Source organism: Argentina anserina, chromosome 3 (genome assembly GCF_933775445.1).
Source record: "Argentina anserina chromosome 3, drPotAnse1.1, whole genome shotgun sequence".
In the NCBI taxonomy this organism is placed as follows: Eukaryota; Viridiplantae; Streptophyta; class Magnoliopsida; order Rosales; family Rosaceae; genus Argentina; species Argentina anserina.
This window is the reverse complement of record NC_065874.1, coordinates 7342271-7366743: the sequence shown is the minus strand read 5'-3', so window position 1 is coordinate 7366743 and position 24473 is coordinate 7342271. Positions and strand designations below refer to the sequence as shown.

The 24473-nt window shown below is 35.2% G+C and overlaps 3 protein-coding genes and 1 pseudogene across 3 annotated transcripts; 3 read left to right on the top strand and 1 right to left on the bottom strand.

Annotated features, from left to right (window-relative positions):
- Positions 1-9200: 9200 nt before the first annotated feature.
- Positions 9201-11536, top strand: LOC126786933 (pentatricopeptide repeat-containing protein At5g66520-like). Its single transcript, XM_050512886.1, has 3 exons — positions 9201-9271; positions 10061-11262; positions 11467-11536. Exons 1-2 carry the CDS (start codon positions 9201-9203, stop codon positions 11247-11249), a joined length of 1260 nt encoding a protein of 419 aa, XP_050368843.1. The 3' UTR covers positions 11250-11262; positions 11467-11536.
- Positions 11537-11676: 140 nt separating this feature from the next.
- Positions 11677-13677, top strand: LOC126789295 (peptidyl-prolyl cis-trans isomerase FKBP13, chloroplastic). Its single transcript, XM_050515424.1, is given in 6 exon segments — positions 11677-11821; positions 11897-12281; positions 12473-12565; positions 13029-13092; positions 13175-13243; positions 13358-13677. Coding segments are annotated over 6 exon segments (828 nt in total). The 5' UTR covers positions 11677-11798; the 3' UTR covers positions 13552-13677.
- A 353-nt stretch (positions 13678-14030) lies between these two features.
- LOC126789297 (uncharacterized) lies at positions 14031-15549 on the top strand. Its single transcript, XM_050515426.1, has 2 exons — positions 14031-14320; positions 14918-15549. Exons 1-2 carry the CDS (start codon positions 14104-14106, stop codon positions 15064-15066), a joined length of 366 nt encoding a protein of 121 aa, XP_050371383.1. The 5' UTR covers positions 14031-14103; the 3' UTR covers positions 15067-15549.
- Positions 15550-16457: 908 nt separating this feature from the next.
- Positions 16458-19983, bottom strand: LOC126786932 (disease resistance protein RPM1-like; annotated as a pseudogene).
- Between the last annotated feature and the right edge of the window lie 4490 nt (positions 19984-24473).

Sequence of the window (24473 nt, the reverse complement as noted above, 5' to 3'; positions counted from 1 at the left end):
TATCGGATATATTAGAGATATATTGAGGATATTGGAGAAAAAATATTGTTTATGTTCCAAAAAAATTTATTATTATTTAGTATTGAATTACATACACAAAATATTGAAAATATATCATAAATATCTGAGATATTTTGTGGGAAAAATATCGCAGATACAAGAGAAAATAAGATATTTATCCCTAAAATATATCGATAAATTAAAAAAAAAGATTTTAGTAGATATATCAAAGATATCAGGGATAATTTAAACCTCAAACAAGATTCAAGAGTAGTACTAAAAAGTGAACTTTTAAAAATACAATTATAATCAAGTGCTATTATAATAAGCTACATTGACAAACAAACAGTGCTATTGTAATCAAGTAAAAAATAATATTTCATTTTCATAAATTTACCACCCACTTTGCCTAGTAACATTTGTTTTAGTGGCATAATTTCTGTTTATTAGAGATGAAGTCGTGATTTCGACTCGCAACAAACTCATTTAAGTATTTTAATTGTTTACCCCTGGTAAAAGAAAAACGACTCATGCCACTTCCCACATCCCACACCCGGGGCGGTGTGAGCGGTTTTCTAGTTATTATTATTAGGGACCAGAATATTAGTTACGTTGAGTGCAAGCATAAGTGCATAGCTAGACATAATGACACATGTCTTGTTTATAATTAGTTTGAACTTTGAAGGGTAATGCTTGCGTCCATTAAGAGGGTCGAGAAGGAATGCTCACGTACGAAACTTATCGACCAATTGGTAAAAGTAACAAACGTGGGGGAAGATCCATTGTGCATTTGTGCTAATTTAGATATGTTGATGAACTATTGACCTAATTCTCCATTTAAGAAAAAAATGGTTCAAAAAAAATTTAAAAGTATCACAAACATGCACATGAATATATGAACATGCGTAGACTGAAATGTTATCAACCATTACTCTCCGCAATGCTGTTAACATTTTTACCATCCGGGAGTCATGAAAACAACAAATCTGTATATGATACCGGACTAACCTTTTCAGAGTGCCAACTTCGATCTCATGATGAATTACACATTCATCTTTATTAATTTGACCGATTCTCGTCTCCCTATAATGATATGACGTGAAACCATACCTTTAGAAAACTATATATATGTATATTTATAGAAAGAAAGAAAAAAAGATGAATGTACTAAAAATGGAGGGTACATGGCTATATGAGGGAATGTTTAATTAATGATTTAAAGATAACCGACATTGTGCTTTAATTTCCAAATTGATTTACATGGAAATCGCTATATTTGTATGTTGACTCCAAAAAAAGAAAAATGTCTCGATTGGGATAGTTCATATTCACAGCCCGGTTCTTATTCAGGACGGACAGCATATCCTTCCTTCACTCACAATGATATTTCTTGGTGTCAACGACGATGATGGTGATTGAATTAATATATAAATACAACTATGTATCCTTTCATGATGATTTTCACCCTAGTATATCAACAATATTTTCCTATGTTTCTCCTTTTGTGATCAAAGAATTGCTTAAAAATATTTTGATGATCAGGAAAGGAAATCATGTGGAAAAGTAAAGCAGCACTACGAGGATTTCTAGAAAACAAGAATATAATAATCGAAAGCTAGCTCTACTTTACAAAACCTTTCGAAATAGTATTCGAGTAGTACCTGCAATACAACTATATATAAACCATACAATCAAATTACTAATTAATCAACATAAATAACCATCATCCTTTTTTTTTTTCAAATTCAACGAGTGAAAATCTTTAAAAAAAAATTGTTGGGATTAAGTCTGATGCTTGCTCGAAAACGAAAGACATATCCCGCCAAATTCTGATGGAAAAACAAGGTCGAGTTTACTCCACTGTGTTATTCTTGATTCTCCCTTTAATGAACAGTGATCAAATATTTGTCTGGCTTTCACCCAACCGTATCAGGTGGATTAGGCTTTATCCATGGTAAAGGAGGGCAAGTGCTTTGTGTGCAGTAGATCGAGGTCGATTATATATATTTAATCAAATATGTATGGGCATAAGTAGTAAATAGAATGATGAAGCACAGTCCGTTATAAAATTTTCGGTTTTTTTAACCGACAGCTTCCTGCTTCCATATGTATGATGAACATTACTTTAGACCAATTTGTATTCAAAAGCTTATAACCAGCTTTGATTATCTCCACTAAGTTTTGTCAATGCATATATCTTCATGACGACTTGTATAAATTAGTGCTCCCTTTCAACTGTTTTCTTTCCTCAGTATATACTGTTCTCATCAACGATGCGCGGCTCGAATAAATATGACGCAAAAACACTATTAGGGGAAAAACAAAACAATGCAAGATTATTGTTCGGGGAGACGAGTGAAAGAGAAAAGTTATATCCTCTCTAACGTACGACAAAAGAGGAGGATCGAAGCGAATCTTAAAGATAAAACATACAGTGAAACAGAACTTGAAATTGATTGATTCGAAAAAGAAAGCAAGATGAAATTGTTTTCTTGCTTAAAAGCTATCCGATGCTGGAGAAGACGCCACTGAGGGAAGAAACTTACCTGACCAGCCCTGGTTAGGGCCAGCTGACCAAAACCCGACACATGTAACTTTGACAATCTAACTCAGAGACTTAACTCAAATTGGGTTTAAAACTGGAAAAGCTCTCGGGAAGAAATATAACAGCAGCTTTCCATCAACAATTCAGGTACAGTCAAGTTGGAACCTGAATACCTGATAGAAAACATGTTCAAGCACTGGGTAGCAATTTAAGGATTGGGATCGTCTGCTGACTTATTTCCAAGCTGAGCTACTTAAGCTTCTTTTAGGATGATGACACGTGTTCAAATGAGATTTGATGGCCTACAATATATCTGACGGTAACTTAGATAATCATCAATGAAGATGTCAAAATAGTAATGTCAAAATTCAAATTTGACAATTGTAAAGGCTGACATAGAATTTAACATCTTCAGCAATTTTTACTGCAACTCATAAGTTAAGTATTTGTAGTTATTATATAATTGTTTTCCATGTTAATTGTTCTACTTTCTTTTCTTCTTCTCATGGTTCAGCCTTATTCTATCAATCTTCCTCCTTTTGATTTTTCTTATTGCACAATACCCACTTTCTCTTTCTACAATACACTGGTTTTAATTTAAAAAAACATCATTGTCTTCGTCTTGTTCATGTCTCACAGTTTCCAGAAAACCTAAATCACATCAATTTTTATTAGCAGACTCAATTTTAACAATTATCCAAAATACTCAAATCTTTGGCTCCAAACAAAAGCTGAATTTCCATGAGTATCTACAATACTTACAGGGATGGGAAAGACAATATGTGGAGAGAAGAGTTCTGGGATCAGAAATTAGGGAGAAGGGATGACAAATTTATTGGTTCGAAGCTAGTAGGATCATAAATCAAAGAGTCTAAAGGATGGGAAAACATGAGATGGAGAGATTGGAACATGTTTTCCAGTTGGTGAAGAACGAGGGAGAAGATAAAGAAGGGAGAGAGAGGTAGAGAAACAATAAAAAAAATGGCAGTTCCTCCTCTCGCTTGCCAAATTTGACATCGCCGAGATCAATGTCAAATACAAGTGGGAATTAATAGTGCGAGATTAACTTAGACATCTCTGCTGGAGACGACTAGAACTGTTAAAAATTGTTGAAGCTCCATGGTGGATTTTGACACCACCATTGGAGATGCTCTTATACCTTAGTAAGTGTTTGGTCACTTTGGTGAGTCAGCAACTACAAACATACAACCTTATAGGCAAAGATATACGTTACTACATAAGGCAAACACTAAGAATCTAGAGCTTGATTTTAGGGGTAAAAAAGCATCTTTATTTAATTAATTACTCCATAAGAACAAAGTAAATAATTTGTTCCTCAAACAAAAAAAATTGAATTTGTAGTGACAACCAAATAACCAATTTGGAGTGTTCCATTGATTAAAACAAGAGTTCAAATATATCATAATGGTGAAATATATCAATTTCCAATATTCAGTTGGCCAGTCCATTTCTTATATAAACAAAAAAAAGTCTGCACAATTGCCTTACATAAAACCAAAGATGCGGTTTCACCATTTATGTGCTCAGTTTTTCTCTTACAAAAATAAAATAGAAGCTTGCACAACCAGCTGTAAAAAACCAAAAAGGTCATTGTATTATTGTCCTTTCATTATATAAGATTAATGAAAAAACCATATATATGAAATCAGAACTAGATTACCTTTTAATATCGGGAGGCCATGACAATATAAATCATTGAGGATCGTTGTTTAGATCAAGTTCCTAGTACATATAATGTATAGTGAAATGCATGATGGTTAGTAATATTGAATTGTAATACCACAACTATTAATGCCAACTGAATATTAATGTACCTAATTACAAGCAAGAAACTGAAGTGATCAAAGAGGCAGATAAATCGTTTTCCAAATATTGATCTGCATTAATTGTGAGGATTGGATCAAGAGAATTATCAAGAGTAAGATTTTTCGCATCCCTTGTTAGATCAAATGCATCGTTCTCCACATTACTCAATGGATCAATAGTCCCCTTGTATACATTATTCATAGAATCATGAGTAACCTTAATGATAAAGAGAATGTTAAAGAAATAAAAACTCATAGTTACCATAAATAAAGTTAATCAAACTAATAAGTATATTTAGAATCAAGAAAACAATTATTACTTCAATGGTTTTTTTACTGGATTGGCTTCATCTTTTATTTTTGTTCATGCTTATCTCTAGCTGGCTGTTTATTCGCCTTTTCCTTTCTTTAGAAGTTTCCCTCTTCTTTAACCCTTTTACATTCACCACATTACCTTGTCAATTATAGTATAGAATAAGCGGGATCGTTCGATGCTAGAGACTAATAATACTTTAACAATTTATGCTAAACAAAACAATACAAATAAATATGTGGGTTTTGATTATCAATGCTAAAGTAGAGAAACAATGTAAATTAATAATATATAATGAATGAGATGAACAAGTTAGAAACTATATCAATTCACCGCCGTTTATACTCCACTCTTGATCAATTCTAGAAAACACTTAACAATTATGTGACTGACAACAAATAAGAACAACCATGAAATGTATTAAAATTGTTCTTACTACTTTCTTGAAGTTATTTAACGTCGTGAAACACACTTTTTGTTAAAAACATCCTCTAACATGTTTACTAGCTCTGAAACGCAGTAGTCTAGTAACTCAAGCAGAAATCATTAAGATCTATGAAAGTTTGTTCGTTGATTAAAGTCTAGGTAGTGTGAAACACATTCTCTACCCAAATCAATAAGCATCCCTTGATTTACCTCCGCGAGTGAGGTAGTCACTACTTGTGAGAGAAATAATTATAACTCTAGCTACGATCACATGTATATAATCTAAGTTGTTCACCAAAGAATAAAAACATGCAAAAGTTATCCATAGCACAAATCAAGGCATACCAATCACATAACAATAAGATATCAAACTAAGAAAATATAATCAAGAGTTTTACATAAACGGGGCTATAAGGACAGTAGGGCTGTAAGTAGGCTCGAGCATTTCGTGTTGACTCGTGTTAGGCTCTCTTTTAGCCTATTTGGCTCGATCTTATAAAGATAAATAAGCCGAATTTGAGTTCAATATTAAGCCCGATCTTGAAAATGAGCCGAGTTTGAACAATAAGTATTCGGCTTGTTCGACTCGTTTAGCTCGCGAGCTAGTTCGGCCTTGTTAAAAATTTAGCTCGTTTATTAATTAAGTTTAACTTATTAACTTTTATAGTATATATAAACTATAATTTTTATATAACAAATAATATTAAAAATAAAATATTAGTTCGAAAGAACTGAAATGCTTCTTTCTAGAATAATTAGTTAAAGACTTTAAGTTCAATAATAAGTTTGATTTGTTATTTTTAGTTTATTACAAATAAAAAGCATTTTGTGTGTGCTATTATATTAGATTAAAAATTTAAAATTTTAATTTCATATGGTTCAAGGCGGCTCAATTCGAGTTCAACCTCATCTTATAAAATGAGTAAGTCTGAACCTAACTCAAGCTTTTTCAAGTCGAGCCGAGTTTGATCATGAAGCACAAAAATTAAATTTTAGCATGACTTGAGCTTGATCGAATGAAAATGAGCCAAACATAAACAAACTAGTATTCGGCTCGGCTCGGCTCATTTACACGGAGAGAAAGAGAGCACAAGAAGATGAAGTCTCTTTTTCATAGAGTTACAAACTTCATTCTCAAATTAGGGTTCATTTCTTTGTTTCCTTATATGATTTCTCTTAATTGACTCATAAAATGACTCCATAATCTTTAATATATTAGAATGATACTGCAAAACTCATCCATGGGCTGCTTGGAGTGGTCCGAGCCTTGAAATATAACTTTCGGCTCAAACCGTGCTTCTCCGCCAGAAAGACCTTTGCTCGCTAAATCAAGCATAACTCCCTGTAGAAAAATGATATTGATGTGATTCTAACGGCTTTTGAAAGTAGACTCATAGGGATTTTCATCGATATATGATTCATAATTTTCCACCGTGTAGCTTGCCCCCTATGGTCCGTCGAAGTTAACTTTTCTGCTGAGGCAGAATCCTGATTTGGCTTTAAATGCATCTTTTCTCCATGATTCTCTCATTTGCTTCCAAAAACACTTAAAATAGTGAAAGTAAGTTATAATGATGATTATTAAGAGAATAACACATAAAAATATGAGGAATTAGATAATATAATCATAACATAAAATGCTTCTATCAAATACCCTCACACTTAATTTTTGCTAGTCCCTTAGCAAAATCAAAGAAAAAAAAACGCAAAATGAGACACAAGACTCAAAATAGACTAGTCTTTCAACATTGTTGCCTCCTGAATCTTTTACTTTAACAACATCAAGATTAGCACTCAACCAAAAATCAATATAAGAAATTCAAGAGTTAATTAGTATACATAATTCACTCATAAGCACGTAAGACTTAGTAGTTAAAAAGTTTTTATGTTGGAGCTTAGCATTTTCAGACAAGTCATAATTCAACCTCAAAAGGATTATGCACTCTATCTTCACTAAGATTTATGGCTTATGCTTAAAAGCTTATCCACTCAATATATATGCAAAACCCAAGAGAAATTATTTTAAGACATTCAAATAGCTTGCATATTTAAGAAACAAAAGCACTTTGTGAAATATCTTTTTATTTTATTTTTAAAAGAACCTCATGAAAGATACTAATTACATGCACAAATGGACCCACCCCATATGCTCAACTCTTGAGAAAATCTCCACAGATCAAAGCTCACCCATCTTAAGGATCAAGAAGGTCTTTGTTTCAGGTCATAATAGGGCCAAGAGTTAAGGTTGATAAGAAACATAAGATATACGGTTCAAAATTTCCTAAGAACCTAGCAGAGGTTCCAACACCTTATGTTTTCATGCAACAAGGGTCAAATATCATCGTGTTGGGCTCGTACATCATTCAAATATCTATCAACAATTATTGTGAAAAAGAACAAAGACGATATATTTTGATTCGTAGCCTTTAAATACACATAAACTCTTTATTCACAACCAAGGTAGTTAATCCGTCTTCTTTGTCTTTTTTTTTCTTCATATCATTTTTTTTAAACGTGGACCGGTCTCCTTTTCCCCCACACTTGCTTGTTATCATCTCATCACATCACACAGTCACAAATAAAGCTCTACTAGATCCTTATGATAAAGGTAAATGTGGTACTATACTAAGCTCAAGGTACGGTTTATGCAGGTGATGACAAAAAGGCTAAACGTAGGCTCAAAGTGGTTTACTAAGAGGTGTCCATCACACACAAACAAGGACACATGCTTATTTGGCTTTGGTGGTGTATCCCTAAAAAGTTCATTTCCATCTCTTTCAAAATCAGAACATATTATGACTATAAGCTTTAAAAATCATCAAGAGCGAGTTATAGTCAACACTATGGTCCATTAAAGAGCTATGACAATAAATTGGATAGAAGAATAATGAGTTTCGCAAATAATGAAGCCATGGAGAATGATAATCACTCATGGGTATTATGAATTAAACTCATCTTAGAATGCTCATTATGTACCAAAGTAACAGATCCATATCTACTATGTATCTACATGTTACCCATGTATCCCAATTAACCAAAGAATAACATTTAGAAATCATCTCAATCTTGTGATCCTCTATTAGTAATAATTTCAAAAATATAAACTCTTCATCGACAGTTGAAAGACATGACTGAAAGACTCGATAACAAAAATATAGAACAAAATTTTTCTAATGACACAAAAAAAAGACTAATGAATGTGGGGGGAAAAAACCAGCCCCTTGAATTGTTTTTTGATTTGGCATGACCTCTTGGATTGGAGATGGAAAAAACCAATTTGGGGGGCTATATACACCCCTTGGCCAAGGGTTAGAGTTGGCCTTTTAGCCCTTAACAATGCTTTTTAGTCCTTTGAGTGAAATTTTATTTCATTTGTTTATTCAATAGATGTCCCACATCTAATTCTTATCATGAACTACATCTAATTTTAATTATAAGTTTTTTATTAACACAATTAATTTAAAATTTGATAATTAATACAATTAATTTTAATTTTGATGATTTATACAATTAATTTTATTTTTTGTTGATTAGTAGAATTAATTTTAATTTTAATGAATAATACAATTAATTTAAATTTAATTTATATGATTAATACAATTAAATTAAATTTTAATTGGTTAATACAATAAATTATTATTTTCATGATTAAAATTATGAATGGATTAAAGAAAATAATCCATCTGTATATATATATGATAACACACTTGATTGATCATTCTTTCCTTTATGTTATTTGATATAGATGAATTCGCAATGTCATTGCTTCATTTTTTTTTATTTTGTTAAATATATACTATGAAGTCAAATATAGTTGAATGAGAGAAGTGAGAGGCAATAATAATTTCAATTAAAATATGTAATAAAATGTCAAAACTAATTTCTTAATTATGAAAATAACTTAGTTACTTAAAATAAAAATCTAATACAAAATTATATTATTTAAAGATATAATAATAAACTCAAATTTTAAAATATAATTTATGGTTAAAAATTTAGTCTTATGAATTAAAAACAATTGATGTCAAATTGATAAATAATTCAACTTTTTAGAGTTAAACTGATGCTATTTTAGTATTTCCGGTTGGAGATGGTCTTAGGAGACCAACTTCGAGCCTTGTGGTTAGATGCAGCATCTAATGTCTGGTTTTCCAATTGGAGGTGAAAGGTGGTGTGGCTAGCTGCACGTGCATATAAAGCACGTCTCCTAACTTCAGATAGATTGAAAATGGCATCCCTGCAGAGTTATACGAAAAAATAGAGGTACACGGAAAAGAAGAAAAACGACCTTTACCCATTCAAACCTCAGTTTCATCAAGTTCCGGTGCTCCAATGAAGATGGGCCTCTAGAACACTTTTGAAGCTAACATCCAAACCTTCAGATCCATATAAAGTTTGCTTCTCATTGGACCACGGGAAGTATACCCTGTTTTGACTTTTGTCGGATACAAGTGTACAGTTTTCTGTTTTGCTGGAACGACCTGCCGACCTTCAAATTGGAACTGAGAATTCGTTCGTACTCCAAATCAAGTTCTGTAAAAAGATACAGAAACTAGATTCAAATAGATTTTTAGACATATGTGGCGCATGTTCTCAAGTTTTCGGAGCTGAAAACGGCGGGCGTCCAAAGTTGACTGACTATACTGCTGGAACTCTGTTTGAGGCATGTTTTGCTACTTAGTTGTACTTATCTTCCCAATACGACCTGCACACACAGAAAACACGTTAAAAGAAACAAAATATAAAAATAATGAAAGGCATCAACTTCTCGATCGAGGGGCTCATAGCTCATTCAAGACTCACTGAAACAATTACTCAAAAAAAAAAAGGGGTTTAGGGTTTAGTCTCTCGTTTGTAAGGTACCTACTTTAGCAGGCATTCTCCAGATTCTCTGTCGTTTGGTTTAAGATTTGATTCAACTAAGTACTAACTACGCAATGCAATCCACAGCCAAACTCTTTTTTTGCGGTCCCTCAACACCTTCAACTCATGGGCCGCGGCCATACGCAGCTCTTCCTCCCCGCATAAAGCTCTGCGTATCTTCACCCAAATGCACCGCCAGTCTGTGCCTTGCGACACTTACTCCATTCTCTTTACTCTAAATTCATGTACCAAGTTTCATAACCACGCAGCCATTCAACACCTCCATTCCCACATCGTGAAACTCGGGTTTGATTCTCACGTATATGTAGCCACCTCACTTCTTCACGCCTACGTTTACGGCTCGCTTGTGCATGCTAGTCAACTGTTCGACGAAATGCCTGAGAAGAGCACAGTCACCTGGAACACGATGATTTCCGGGTTCTCGAGGACCGGGAATGTAGAGAGAGCAAGAATTATGTTTGAGGATATGCCATTGAGAGATGCTTCGTCATGGAATGCAATGATCACAGCGTATGTGAACAACGGGAGACATGAGCTTGGGTTGTCACTCTTTCGGGATATGGTGATGGGTGAAGAAGGTGTGAGACCTGACCCAAGGACTGCAGTGGTGGTTTTATCTGGCTGTGCTCATTCGGGTTCTGTTGGGTTGTTGGTGGGGAAGTCAGTTCATGGGTTTATTGTGAAGAACACGTGGGAGATGAATGCGGAGCTCGGTACAGTTTTGATTGACATGTATGCGAAATGTGGGTTTTTGAAGGGAGCAGAAGAGGTTTTTGAGTTGATGCAAGAGAAGAATGTGATGACTTGGACTGCATTGATCTGTGGATCGGCGCAAAATGGTTCCAATGAAGAAGCATTGTGTTTGTTTGCGAGGATGCAAAATGCCGGTGTAAGACCTAATCAACCGACTTTTACAGGAGTTCTTAGTGCTTGTGTGAACTTGGGACTAGTTGACGAGGGTCAAAAATATTTCAATCTGATTGAAGAATGTGGCTTGGAGGTTAAGATTCAGCATTGTGGATGCATGGTCGATTTGTTTGGTAAGGCGGGGATGTTAGAGGAAGCTTATGATTTCATTAAAACTATTAAGATTCTGGCCACCGTGGGCCGGCGCTGCAACTCCGGTCGGTATAGACAGGAGCCCTGGGAGGGGAGAGTGCGGTGTGCACTATCTGCGCTGTCATTGCGCGTCACCGGTAGCCGTAATCCAACCTATGGATTATACCCCAGCACCAACTATAGAGATAGAGCATGATGTCACGATTGAGGTATTACTTTGACTTATCATATGCTGAGTTAAACGTTGAACTTTTTTCAGCTATAAGGTGGATATTCTCTCCTTAATCCTTGATCTTCCAATTAATCATGAAATCCTTCAAAGGCGTTCTTTTGACTTAAACTTCATGTGTCTGCTAATCTATTTGTACTCAAGCAATTAAATGAGTCAATTATCTGTTATTTTTGTGGTGCAGAAAGTAGAAGAGTACTTTGTGAATTACATAGTTAATGATAGTTTGGGGAAACCAGAGAATGATGGTAGGGTTTACTCTCTTATTGCCCATTTGTATGTTCTGGGTGGGAAGTGGGATGATGCTGAGAGACTAAGGAGTTTGATGGTGAATCACAAGGTGAGGAACGTAAGGGGCTCTAGTTTTGTTCAAGTGGATTAGCAGAGAAAACCAATTCTATATGCCACAGGCAACTTTTATAGATGATGATTGTCCTAGGCAAAAATATGGTCTCCAATCTTCAATTTTGATAAGATGTGGATTAACAGAGCTAGGTGGAGTTATTGGGCCTATGTATGTTGGTCACCAACAAGCCCATGTAAGATCCTTATTTGGGTTTAGTTTCCAACACTATAATTTTAGTAGAAGCCAAATCTTGATTTCTCTCTCTCAGATTACTGCTGGTCGAAATGAGCTCGTTGGCATCTTCAATTGGAACTTGCAATCCCAGAAAGCTAAGAACGCTTGGTGTTTTACCACAGAAGGATATCAGTTCACCTGAAACCTCAAGAATCAAAATATTGGGGCAGTCCCAGAAAAGTACATCTTCATCTGAACAAGCTCTGCAGTTAGATAATGGGAAGCCAAGTTTATTGCGGAGGAGGGAAGCAATTGGTTTTGGCTTCTGTTTTGGTCTTGTTGATGTGCTCTTGCCAGTTCAACCCACTGAAGCAGCTGAAGTGGCTCTGTGTGAATTTACAGAAGCTCCTTCTTGACTAGCTTACTGTGATAAAGTAGTGGGAGATGGAGCTGAGGCTGTTAAGGGACAGATGATTAAGGTATAAACAAGACCAATTATGCGTTGTTTCAAATTACCAAAGGCTAGTTTTTGATTAGTCAACATGATTACCGTGCTTATTTCTTATTTTTGCTTGGGACAATAAACTTTTAAGAAATCAAAGTTCACATGGCATTTAGTTCTTCAAGCATTTCATGAGTGGTAGTTTGATTTTGCAATACAAACTCACAGGTACACTATACTGGGAAACTGGAGAATGGCAAAGTGTTCGATAGTAGCTATAATCGGGGGAAGCCCCTTACGTTTCGAATCGGTGCTGGTGAGGTATGAAAGATGTTCATAAGGTGCAGGTAGTAGCTACTGGTATGATTTGCCTTTCCCTAAGTTAAATATACAGGAATATAATTTCTCGAAACTGAATGGTGTTTTTGGCCTCAAAGTATATTGATTGCACAACTCAAGAATTTCAGTTAACTGGTTTAGGGCCATCGTTCGTGATTATCGGCTATTTGCTTTGTCTGTTTAGTGTACTCCTATCCCAGAATGAAATTTAGCAACTTTATCCAGGTTTAAGATTTGGTCTTGAGAAATTATTTGCAGCATATCTACCAGTTACATTGGTAATTACATGCCAATGATGATGATATGATAATCCTGTAAAAAGTGAAAGGGACTTTGCTTTCTCTGTACTCATATGAGTATTTCAGCTAGCAATACTCTTTTAGGGAGTTTTAGCCTCCTATTTTGGGAGTGTTGGACTAAGTATTGTGCTTTGGACATCTCATAGGTAATCAAAGGGTGGGACCAAGGTATTCTTGGCGGTGATGGAATTCCTCCTCCCATGCTTGCTGGTACAGTAGATTCATAAACCAGTTTTTAACCTTAGATTGTATTTCTATCAAGCACAGTTTATTCTCTTCGAAACTCTATTAGGGGGGAAGCGCACCTTGAAGATCCCTGCAGAACTTGCGTATGGCGCACGGGGAGCTGGGTGTAGAGGAGGTAAAGCATTGATGTTCTTCATTTCTTGAACACTGCCCTTCTATTTCGTTTCGCTATCTCCTTCTTCTGACTTGGTAGGCTCACGTTCCTTATTATTTATCTTGTATGACGCAGGTTCGTGCGTTATTCCTCCGAATTCAGTTCTTTTGTTTGATGTGGCCAAAGAGCCTGCCACACCAGCAGTGTCTCAATCGATCCATCACCTATTCTTCCCCCTTCCTTTTGCCTCTACCTTTTGCAAAAGCTTTCTTAATGGTGAAATTCAGTGTTTTGAATGTCTTTGGATGCCATCACTGATGAGAAGATGATCAGTTTACTTATCAAGTTGTTTGCTCATAGTCTATAAACTATTTTAGCAACAAGGGTTTTCTGATCTAAATCTTGACCTGATGTTTTTGTACACTGATCGAGTTTTACATTGGAGATGAAAAGCAGCTCATGTTTTTGTCCTGAGAAGAAACTAAACCATGATACCCACCCATCTCACGATGTCAATTGCTAATAATTAAGACCGGTAACATTACTAGTCGCTCATTTCAAACGACTAACTAACATCACAACTCACAGACAACCTATTGATTTCTGATAGAAGTTCAACTTTGCTAGTCCTTCTGATCAAGCAAAGTTGAACATTATCTCACGGGTTCGGGTTAACCCGCCCAAATTCACCCAAAACAAACAACTGGGCCTCTGAACTTCAAAGGACTCGATCCCGACCCGACACCAGGCCCAAGCATCCAGCGCCCGTCTCGCTCAAACTATAAATACCCTCAAATCAAAACCCCTCTCATTTCGCAAAACCCCTAAAAAAGCCAAAAGCAAAAAGAGAATAAAGCGGCGGCGCTCGGAAGCAGAGAGCAATGGCGAAGTCGATGAGATGCAAGAGAGAGAAGAGGCTGCGAGCTATTCGCAGAGACATGGTGGAGCCCTACTACGAGAAGAAAGACGAGGCCAAGCTCGCTGCCCAAGAAGCTGCCCTCGCTGCCCCTAAGCTGCCCGTCAAGTCCTCCTCTAAGGCCTCGTCTTCCATGGAGTTCACCCCCGTCAGCACCTCCACGCCGTCTGATAACGGCATGGGTATGCTTCTCTTCAACTACCCATTTGCTAGTTTTGGCTGAATTGTATTGCTTGAACTTGATGTGAACCCAATTGGCTTTGCTTTTTGTTCTAAAATAAACACGTTCGTGTATTTGCCTACCATTATCTTACTATGTATGCATTTGAAACGAGAATACGATCAGGTGCCAATGTCTTGCATATATTGTTCTCTAAATATGTGGATGCGAGCTTGTGGTATTACTCGTATCGGGCTAGTATGATCCATGGAGATTGAGTTGATATAGTACCTAGGTGTTTTTTCATGGAATTCGAAAAGAGGGTGTTTCAGTGCTCTTTATCATTATGGTTTATCTCTACGTACTGGAGTGAAATTTTACTTTTATCATTACATGGGCATGAGAATAGAGAGTGTGATGTTATAAGATTAGATTGTTTTTGTTTGGTGGTGGGGGGGGGGGGGGGGGGGGGAATAAGCTTGCTTCTTCACCAGCTTGTCCCCGTTAAATAGAACATTTGACATACCACTGAAATTTTGAATTTAAACATCTACATCAGTTCTTCACTCTTTGCTGTCTTGAAGTTTATTGATCTATATGTTGTCTTCTCCATTTGCAGATGTGGAGATGGCTGATGGCAGTCAGACAAAGAGTTCATTAAAGCCGTTTGGTGGGGTGGGTAAGAAATCCCAACGGGTGTTCAAGGTCGGCAAGAGAAGGCGTCACGGCAAGGGCAAGGGCTCAAAGGTTAAGAGGCGTCATATCTGAGAGGCTGATGTGTGTTGCCATCTTAGAGAGATTTAACTAGATTTTGAGAAATTGCTATTGTGGTTTACACTTGATATATGACATTATATGTAATCTGTGAGGTAGCTCCCTTCTGAGGTTCCAAATTAAAATCATTGCTGAGGTGTTCATTTGATGAAATAGTGTGGAACGGGGTTCCTCGAGTAGCTAACCGCGCAGCTGCCTGTCAAAGCTAGCCATGGCAAGGTTGTGCTCCTCGGATTGGGCAAATGTGCCCCCAACCTCCCTCCTGCAAGTTTTGAGAAATGACGGGCTTCCAGGCCCTCCCTAGCCCTCTGTTCTGCTGTTTCTTTTGGTCTTTGTTATGGATTTCTGTCTTTGTCTAGTTTTAGAAGTAAGCTAGTTGCTTTTTCTCATTGTTTCGTTGTAAGTTTTTTTTCTGTGGCTTCCGCCCTTGTTTTTTAATCGAAAGGTTCGAGTATTGATTAAAAACAAATCATTGCTTTGTACTCATGCTAATGCAATATGTGCTTCATTTGTGTGGTAACTCAAGCAGGGATTTACATGTTTGGGTTTTGTTCTCCCATATAATTTCTGAGGGCTCCGGTACATTAACCGGATCTGTGTCTACCAAATTACCAGAAGTAATATAAACATGAAGTAATAAAAACGTGAATTTGTCCACTTGCCATGTCCAATGTTCGAAATACATGTTGTGTCTACCAAAGCTCTCTTATAAGGTGATGCATATTAACTTTTCTTGGTCTTCATTGTCCATTTCTCTCAATAACTTTCAACATGCTACGGAAGCGCGCATAGTTCTAAAATATAGCATTATGCAAATTATTATGGCGTGATCACCACATTTGTTCAGATATGCACATTTTATTCAGTCTTTTCCAGTAATAACATAATCTTTCGAAAAAAGAAAACAATTCTTCAGTTGAGATGTCAGATCATTGAAGCTTAGGAACAACAAAGCTTTCACATAGTTGAACAATAAATTGTTATGTAAATGTCAATTTAAACTCTTCAAACTCTATGTCATTCATCTGATTAATGTTTTTATGACATAACACTGTAAAACAACAAGAGCTAGAGGAAGATCTTCACAAGTGTCATTGCCGTGTAGTGTCATAAGGGTCATTGCAGTGTAGTGTCACAAGTATGTACCATTATTGGTTTTCCATGTAGTCATTGCAGTGTAGTGTCACAAGTGTGCATCATTAATTGTATAAAATGACAAAAGGGTAAATACATGACTTGCAGGGAAAATAATTATTAAGTCAAATTTTTAAAGAACCGTTTTAATGATTATTTATGTATGATCGCTGAAATGTGTTGTATCTTAAAGCGATTTGCATCTCCATTCCGAATGAGATTTATAATTTCTCGTAAAATATCCATCTAGATCATAGATTAGAAAAATATTTAAGGCCCAGTGACATTGTCTTCAACATGCAATTATCAATCCCTAAGTAATAGAGATTTAACATGACTCGTTTTTCTATCGTCATCTTTTTCAACGCGTCAAAATCCACCAATTGTAATTCCACCAGCTTTATAAAGCCTTTGCGAAACACAACTCTTCCCCAACATATGTAATATGTATTAGTCAGATTGAGAATTAACAAATTTGGAAGTGCTTCAATTTGAGGTAGTAAATCGTCTTCAAGTCTAGACCAATGCAACAATATATTTGTGAGGCTATGCAGTGAAGACAACCAAGGCACTGCTTTGCACTCTACCATTCAAATAAAGTTTTTGAATGTGCAGAAGTGGTGGAGATTATGTTTTCACTGAAAAAATTTCATATTCGTTACTTGTGCGTAAATCTAAAGTTTGAAGTGGAGTCAAGTTTCTAATTGAAACCCAAAAGTCAGTATCATCTCTTTCTTTCATATTCAATGTGTCGATGGATGTGAGTTGAATCAGGTTCCTGATAAGTCTAATAGTATCCCATTCTGATTCAATATTCATTACACATTGCATTTTTTGCAACTCACAAATATTTAATGGCGCTTTAGTCCCCTTGCTAAATTGGAAGTCTGGAAACGTCCCACTATAGCGAAACATAAGTAGATGGTGCAGGTTGAAAAAGTTTGTAATTCCTTGTAGAAGAGACTATATCCTTGTATTACTGATGTTTAGAAATTGAAAGTTGCGCAGACGCCCAATGGACTTAGGAAGTTATTTAATTAGAGAGCATTTCTTCAAGTTCAAATATATCAAGTTAAACAAGTATACGATTGCATCTGGCAGTTTATCGATTTGGACATCCTCCAAGTCTAGAGTCCTTTACAATTTCAATTGTGAAAGCAATGCATTTGATAATGAGGACATGTCAGTTACAAATACAAGAAGATAACGATTATTTGACATACCGGGGCCTGGTTGATTTCTCCTTCCAATTTGTGAATTGTCAACCGACGAGTTGAAAACTCTTCTATTATTTGTCGAAATGCACAGAATTCCAAAAAACATCATTTTGCAAATTCTGCTAGCATGATAACCACATTCGCATGTTGCACAAACCATTTAACTATGCACAATTTATTTTCCACGATATAACCTAATCTTCCTGAAAAAGGAACAATAATGGAAGCAATGTTTAAGCTGACGGGTGAATTGTCAACCGACGGGTTAACATCTCTTATATTATTTGTCGGCCGTTATAAACATTACCAAACTTTTCTTTTTTGTCTGTCGACAAAGAAAGCTCTCGCATAAGGTAATGCATCTTAACTTTTCTCGGCCTACTTTGTTCATGTCTCTCAACAACTTACACCGTGCTGCAGAAACACACAGAATTCCAAAAGATAGCCTTCTATAAATTCTTCTGGTGTGATTACCTCATTCTCATGTTGAACAAACCATTCAGCTATGCACAATTTATTCAGCCTTTTTCTAGTAAATAACATAATATTCTAGGAAAATGGAACAATAAAAGAAACAATGCTTAAGCTGTAACGTTAAATCATTGAAATTTAGGAACAAAAAGGTTTTTACATGGTCGATAATTGAATTATTATGTAAATCTCAATTGAAAGTCTTTAAAAATCTGTGTCAGTCATCTAGTGACTTTGTTGACGACATAACACTGTGTAAAACAACAAGAGCCAACGGATGACCTTCACAAGTGTAATTGCAGTGTAGTGCCACAAGAGTTATTGCAGTGTAGTGCCACAAGTTTCATTGCAGGGTAGTGTCACAAGTGTGCTCCATTATTTGTATAGAATGATAAAAGGGTAAGTACGTACCATTTATGGGAAATAATTATTAAGCTAAATTTTCAAAGAACCACTTGATCGCTGTGATGTGTTTTAATATATAACGATCTGCACTTTATTTCCGAATGAGCTCTATAATATTTCTTAAAATATCCATCAGTATCATAGTTTGTACGTTAGAAAAGAATTTAAGGCCAATTCACATTGTCTTCAATTCCATGCAATTATCAATCCCTAAGTAACAAAGATTTGACATGACTTCTTTTTCTATTATCATCTTATTCAATATGTCAAAAGTCACCAATTGTTATTCCACTAGATTTACAAAGTCTCTGCGGAAACTCAACTCTTTCTTAACACATGCATTAGCTAGATTGATAATTAACAGATTGGGAAGTGCTTCAATGTATGGTAGTATATCGTCTTCTAGTCTAGACCAATGTAGCAGTAGGTTTGTGAGGCTATGCAATGAAGACATCCAAGGTATTGCTATGTTTTGCAGTTTGCCTTTCAAATAAAATTTTTGGATGTGTGGAAGTGGTGGTGATTTTGCTTTCACTAAAAGAATATATTTTTCGTACTTACTCATAAATCTAATGTTTGAAGTATAGTAAAGTTTCTAATTGAAACCCAAAAGTCAATATCATCTATTTCTTTCATATTCGATATGCCGAGGGCTGTGAGTAGAGTAATGTTTCCGATAAGTCTGACAATGCCCCTTCTGAATCAATATTCATTACACATTGCATTTTAGCAACTCACAAATATTTGATGTCGCTTTAGTCTCCTTGCTAAATTGGAAGTGTGGAAACATTCCACTATAGCGAAACATAAGTGGATGCCGCATGCTGAGCAACTTTATAATTCCTTGTGAAAGAGACTCTATCTTTGTATTACTGATATTCATAAATTGAAGGTTGCGCAGATGCTCACTGGACTTAGAAAGTTCCTTACGTAGAGAGCTGCCCTCCAGGTTCGAATATCTCAAATTGAAAAAGTATATGATTGCATCTCGCAGTGTATCAATTTAGACATCTACCAAGTCTATTGTCCTCAATAATTTCAATTGTGAAAGGAGTGCATATGATGATAAAGACATGTCAGTTGCAAATACAAGCAGGAACTATTCTTTGATATACCAGGGCGAGGTTGATTAATCCTTCCAATTTGTGAATTGTCAACCGACGGGTTGACATCTAATCTATTATTTGTTGCCCGTTGTAAACATTACCAAAAATTTCCGTTTTGTCTTTCGACAAAGAAAGCTCTCGATCTACTTTATTCATTTCACTCAACAACTTACAACGTGCTGGGGAAGTACACAAAATTCCAAAACATATTATTATGCAAATGTTTTTGGCGTGATCATCTCGTTCTTATGTTGAACAAACCATTTAATTATATACAATTCATTCATCCTTTTCTAGTAGATAACATAACCTTCCGAGAAAAATGAACAATAAAGTAAGCAATGTTTAAGTTGTTACATCAAATCATTAAAACTTAGAAATAATAAGATTTTCAAATAGTTAAAAATTGAATTATTGTGTAAATACCAATTTAAAGTCTTCAAAACTCTGTGTCATTGGTGACTTTTTTAATGACATAACACTGTGTAAAACTACAAGAGCCAACGAAAGACCTTCACAAGTGTCATTGTAGTGTAGTGTCACAAGTGTGTACCATTATTAGTTTTCCGTGCAGTCATTGTAGTATAGTGTCACATGTATGCACCGTTATTTATATATAATTATAAAAGGGTAAATACGTAACTTGCAGGGGAAATAATTATTAAACCAAATTTTTAAAGAAACAGTTGGATGATTGTTAATGTATGATCACTGCAATGTGTTTTAATAGATAGCGATATGCACTTTATTTTCGAATAAGGTCTATAATTTCTCTTAAAATATCCATCACGATCATAGTTTGTGGATTAGAAAAGAATTTAAGGCTCATTGACATTGTCTTCAATTCCATGCAATTATCAATTCCTAAGTAACAAAGATTTGACATGACTTCTTTTTTCTATCATCATCTTATTCAACATGTCAAAAGTCACCAACTGTTATTCCACTAGCTTTACAAAGTCTCTGCGGAAACTCAACTCTTTCATAACACATGCATTAGCTAGAATGATAATTGACAGATTGGGAATTGCTTCCATGTGTGGTAGTAAATCGTCTTCTAGTCTAGACCAATGCAACAATAGTTTGTAAGGCTAAGAAATGAATACATCTAAGGTATTGCTATGTTTTGCAGTTTGCCTTTCAAATAAAACTTTTGGATGTGCGGAAGTGGTGGTGATTCTGCTTTCACCGAAAGAATATACTCTTCGTACTTGCTCATAAATCTAATGTTTGAAGTATAGTAAAGTTTCTAATTGAAACCCAAAAATCAATATCATCTATTTCTTTCATATTCGATATGCCGAAGGCTGCAAGTTGAGTCATGTTCCTGATACGTCTGACAGTGTCTCATTCTGATTCAATATTCATTACACATTACATTTATGCAACTCATAAATATTTGATGGCGCTTTAATCCCCTTGCTAAATTGGAAGTGTGGAAACATTCCACTATAGCGAAACATAAGTAGATGGCGCATGTTGAACAACTTTGTAATTCCTTGTGGAAGAGATTATATCCTTGTATTACTGATGCTCATAAATTGAATGTTGCGCAAATGCCTAATGGACTTAGGACGTTCTTTAATTAGAGAGCCGTCATTCAGGTTCAGATATCTCAAATTGAAAAAAGTATGTGATTACATCTGGTAGTATATCGATTTAGACATCCTCCAAGTCTAGAGTCCTCAATAATTCAGTTGTGAAAGCTGTGCATATGATAATGAGGACTTGTCAACTGCAAATACATGAATCAACGATTCTTTCATATACCGGGGCCGAGTTTATTAATTCTTTCGATTTGTGAATTATCAACCGACGAGTTTATATCTCTTCTATTATTTGTTGGTTGTGGTAAAACATTACCAAACTTTTTTTTTTGTGTGTCGACAAAGAAATCTCTCGCATAAGGGAATGCATCTTAACTTTTCTCGGTCTACTTTGTCAATTTCTCTCAACAACTTGCAACGTGTTGCGGAAGCACACATAATTCCAAAAGATAGTCTTTTGAAAATTCTTTTGGCGTGATCCCATCATTCTCATGTTGAACAAACTATTCAGCTATACATAGTTTATTCAGACTTTTCTAGTAGATAACATAATCTTCTAGGAAAATTGAACAATAAAATAAACAATATTTAAATTGTAACGTTAGATCATTAAAGTTTAGGAACAACAAGGTTTTCACTTGGTCGAATATTTAATTATTATTTAATTGTCATTTTAAAGTGTTCAAAACTCCGTACAATTCATTTTTTGACTTTTTTGACGACATAACACTATGTAAAACTACAAGAGCCAACATAAGACCTACACAAGAGTCATTGATGTGTACTGTCACAAGTGTGTACCCATATAAATATTTCGTGCAGTCATTACAGTATAGTGTCACAAGTGTGCACCACTATTTGTATTGAATGATAAAAGGGTAAATACGTACTTTGTAGGGGAAATAATTATTAAGGCAAATTTTGAAATAACTGATTAGATGATTGTTTATGTATGATCGTTCAGATGTGTTGTGCTTTTATAGAGATTTTCATCTCCTTTTCGAATAAAGTCTATAATTTCTCTTAGAACATCCATCATGTTCATAGTTTGTAGATTAGAAAAATATTCAAGACCCAATGACATTGTCTTCAATTTCATGCAATTGTCAATCCCTAAGTAATAAAGATTTGGCATGACTCCTTTTTCAATCGTCATTTTTTCAACGAGTTAAAAGTCACCAACTGTTATTCCACTAGCATTACAAAGTCTCTGTGGAAACTCAACTCTTTCCTAACACATCTGATACAAAGTCACCAATTGTATATCGATTTAGACATCCTTCAAGTCTAGAGTCCTTAACAATTTCAAATGTGATAGCTTTGCATCTGATAATGAGGACATGTCAGTTGCAAATACAAGAATGAACGATTCTTTCATATACCGGAGTCGGGTTGATAATTCCTTCCAATTTATTAATTGTCAACCGACTGGTTAACATCTCGTTTATTATTTGTCGCCCGTTGTAAATATTACCAAACTTTTCTTTTTTGTCTGTCGACAAAGAAAGCTCTCGGATAAGATAATGCACCTTAACTTTTCTCGGTCTACTTTGTCAATTTCTCTCAACAACTTGCAATGTGTTGCGGAAGCGCACAAAAATCCAAAACATAGCCTTCTGCAAATTCTTCTGGTGTGATCACCTCATTCTCATGTTGGACAAACCATTCAACTGTGCCAAATTTATTCAACATTTTCTAGTAGATAATATAATATTCCGGGAGAAGGAGACAATAAAGGAATCAATGCTTAATCTGTCACGTCAGATCCTTAAAGCTTAGGAAGCACACGGTTTTCACACGGTTAAATATTGAATTATTATGTAAATGTCAATTTAAAGTTGTCAAAACTCTGTACAATTCATTTTGTGACTTTTTTGACGACATAACACTGTAAAACAACAAGAGCCAACGGAAGACCTTCACAAGCATCATTGCAGTGTAATGTCACAAGTGTAATTGCAGTGTAGTGCCACAAGTGTCATTGCAGTGTAGTGTGACAAGTGTGCACCATTATTTGTATAGAATGATAAAAGTGCAAATTCTTACCTTGCAGGGAAATAATTATTAAGGCAAATTTTTAGAGAACTGGTTGGATGATTGTTTATTTATAATTGTTAGGATGTGTTGTAAATTACAACGATGTGCACCTCCATTCCGAATGAGGTCTATAATTTCTTTTAAAACATCCATTAAGATCATAATTTGTAGATTATAAAAGTATTAAAAACCCAGTGACATTGTCTTCAATTGCATGCAATTGTGAATTTCTAAGTAATAGAGATTTTGCATGACTCATTTTTCTATCGTCATCTTTTTTAACGAGTAAAAATTCACCAACTATAATTCCATCAGCTTTACAAAGCGTTTGCGGAAACTCAACTTTTCCATAACACTTCCATTAGATAGATTGAGAATTGATAGATTGGAAAGTGCTTCAATGTAGGGTTATAAATCGTGTTCAAGTCTAAAACAATGCATCGGTAAATTTATGAGGCTATGCAATGAAAAAACCATGATATTTTACGATAAGAAGTTTACCTTTCAAATAAAACTTTTGAATTTGCGGAATTGATGGTGACTCGGCTTTCACCGGAAGAATTTTATATTCGTTAGATGCTCGTAAATCTAATGTTTGAATCATAGTCAATTTTCTAATTGAAACCCAATGGTCAATATCATCTCTTTATTTCATATTCGATATGTCGAGGGATGTGAGTTGAGTCAGGTTCCCGATAAGTCTAACAATATCCCCTTCTGATTCAATATTCATTACACATTACATTTTTCTGCAACTCACAATATTTAATGGCGCTTTAGTCGCCTTTCTAAATTGGAAGTGTGGAAACGTTCCACTATAGCGAAACATAAGTAGATGACACATTCAGCAACTTTGTAATTTCTTGTGGAGGATACTCGATCCTTGTATTACTGATGTTCAGAAATTGAAGGTAGCGCAAACGTCCAATGGACTTAGGAAGTTTCTTTTGTTCAAAACTTCATATGCTCTTACCTCAGGATTGTTGCCATCATTTACAGGTATACTTTTATGGTAAGTTCTACAGAAACAGTTATGCTCGACACATGGGTATCTTCAACTTGAGGACTTGTATTTTATTTAGTCGTAATTAGTTAAAATGCTTATTAATGTATTAATATTAGTGGACCTAAGTTGAACAACAATTTAGCAACCCAAGTTTGACTCCAACCGATATAATCAGTACAAAATATTAGACACACTGTAAAAATTTCATTTGATGTGAATCCAAAAATAACAATTAGAAGAAAAAAATTAAATATGATGGGCAACCATTTTAGCTGAAACATCCATCAATTACACGTAAAAGTGTGTAAATTGGCAGAGCGAGCTAAGGACGAGTGCCCACACTGAGATTATGAAATCTGGCCTTGTGATGCAGTTTTGCCCCATAAGTTTTCAGATTTTTCCCCTAGTAAAAAAATGGTAAAGTATTGTATATTTAGAATAAATATCTCGTGCCAAGTCCCCATAGTTCCAACTTTTA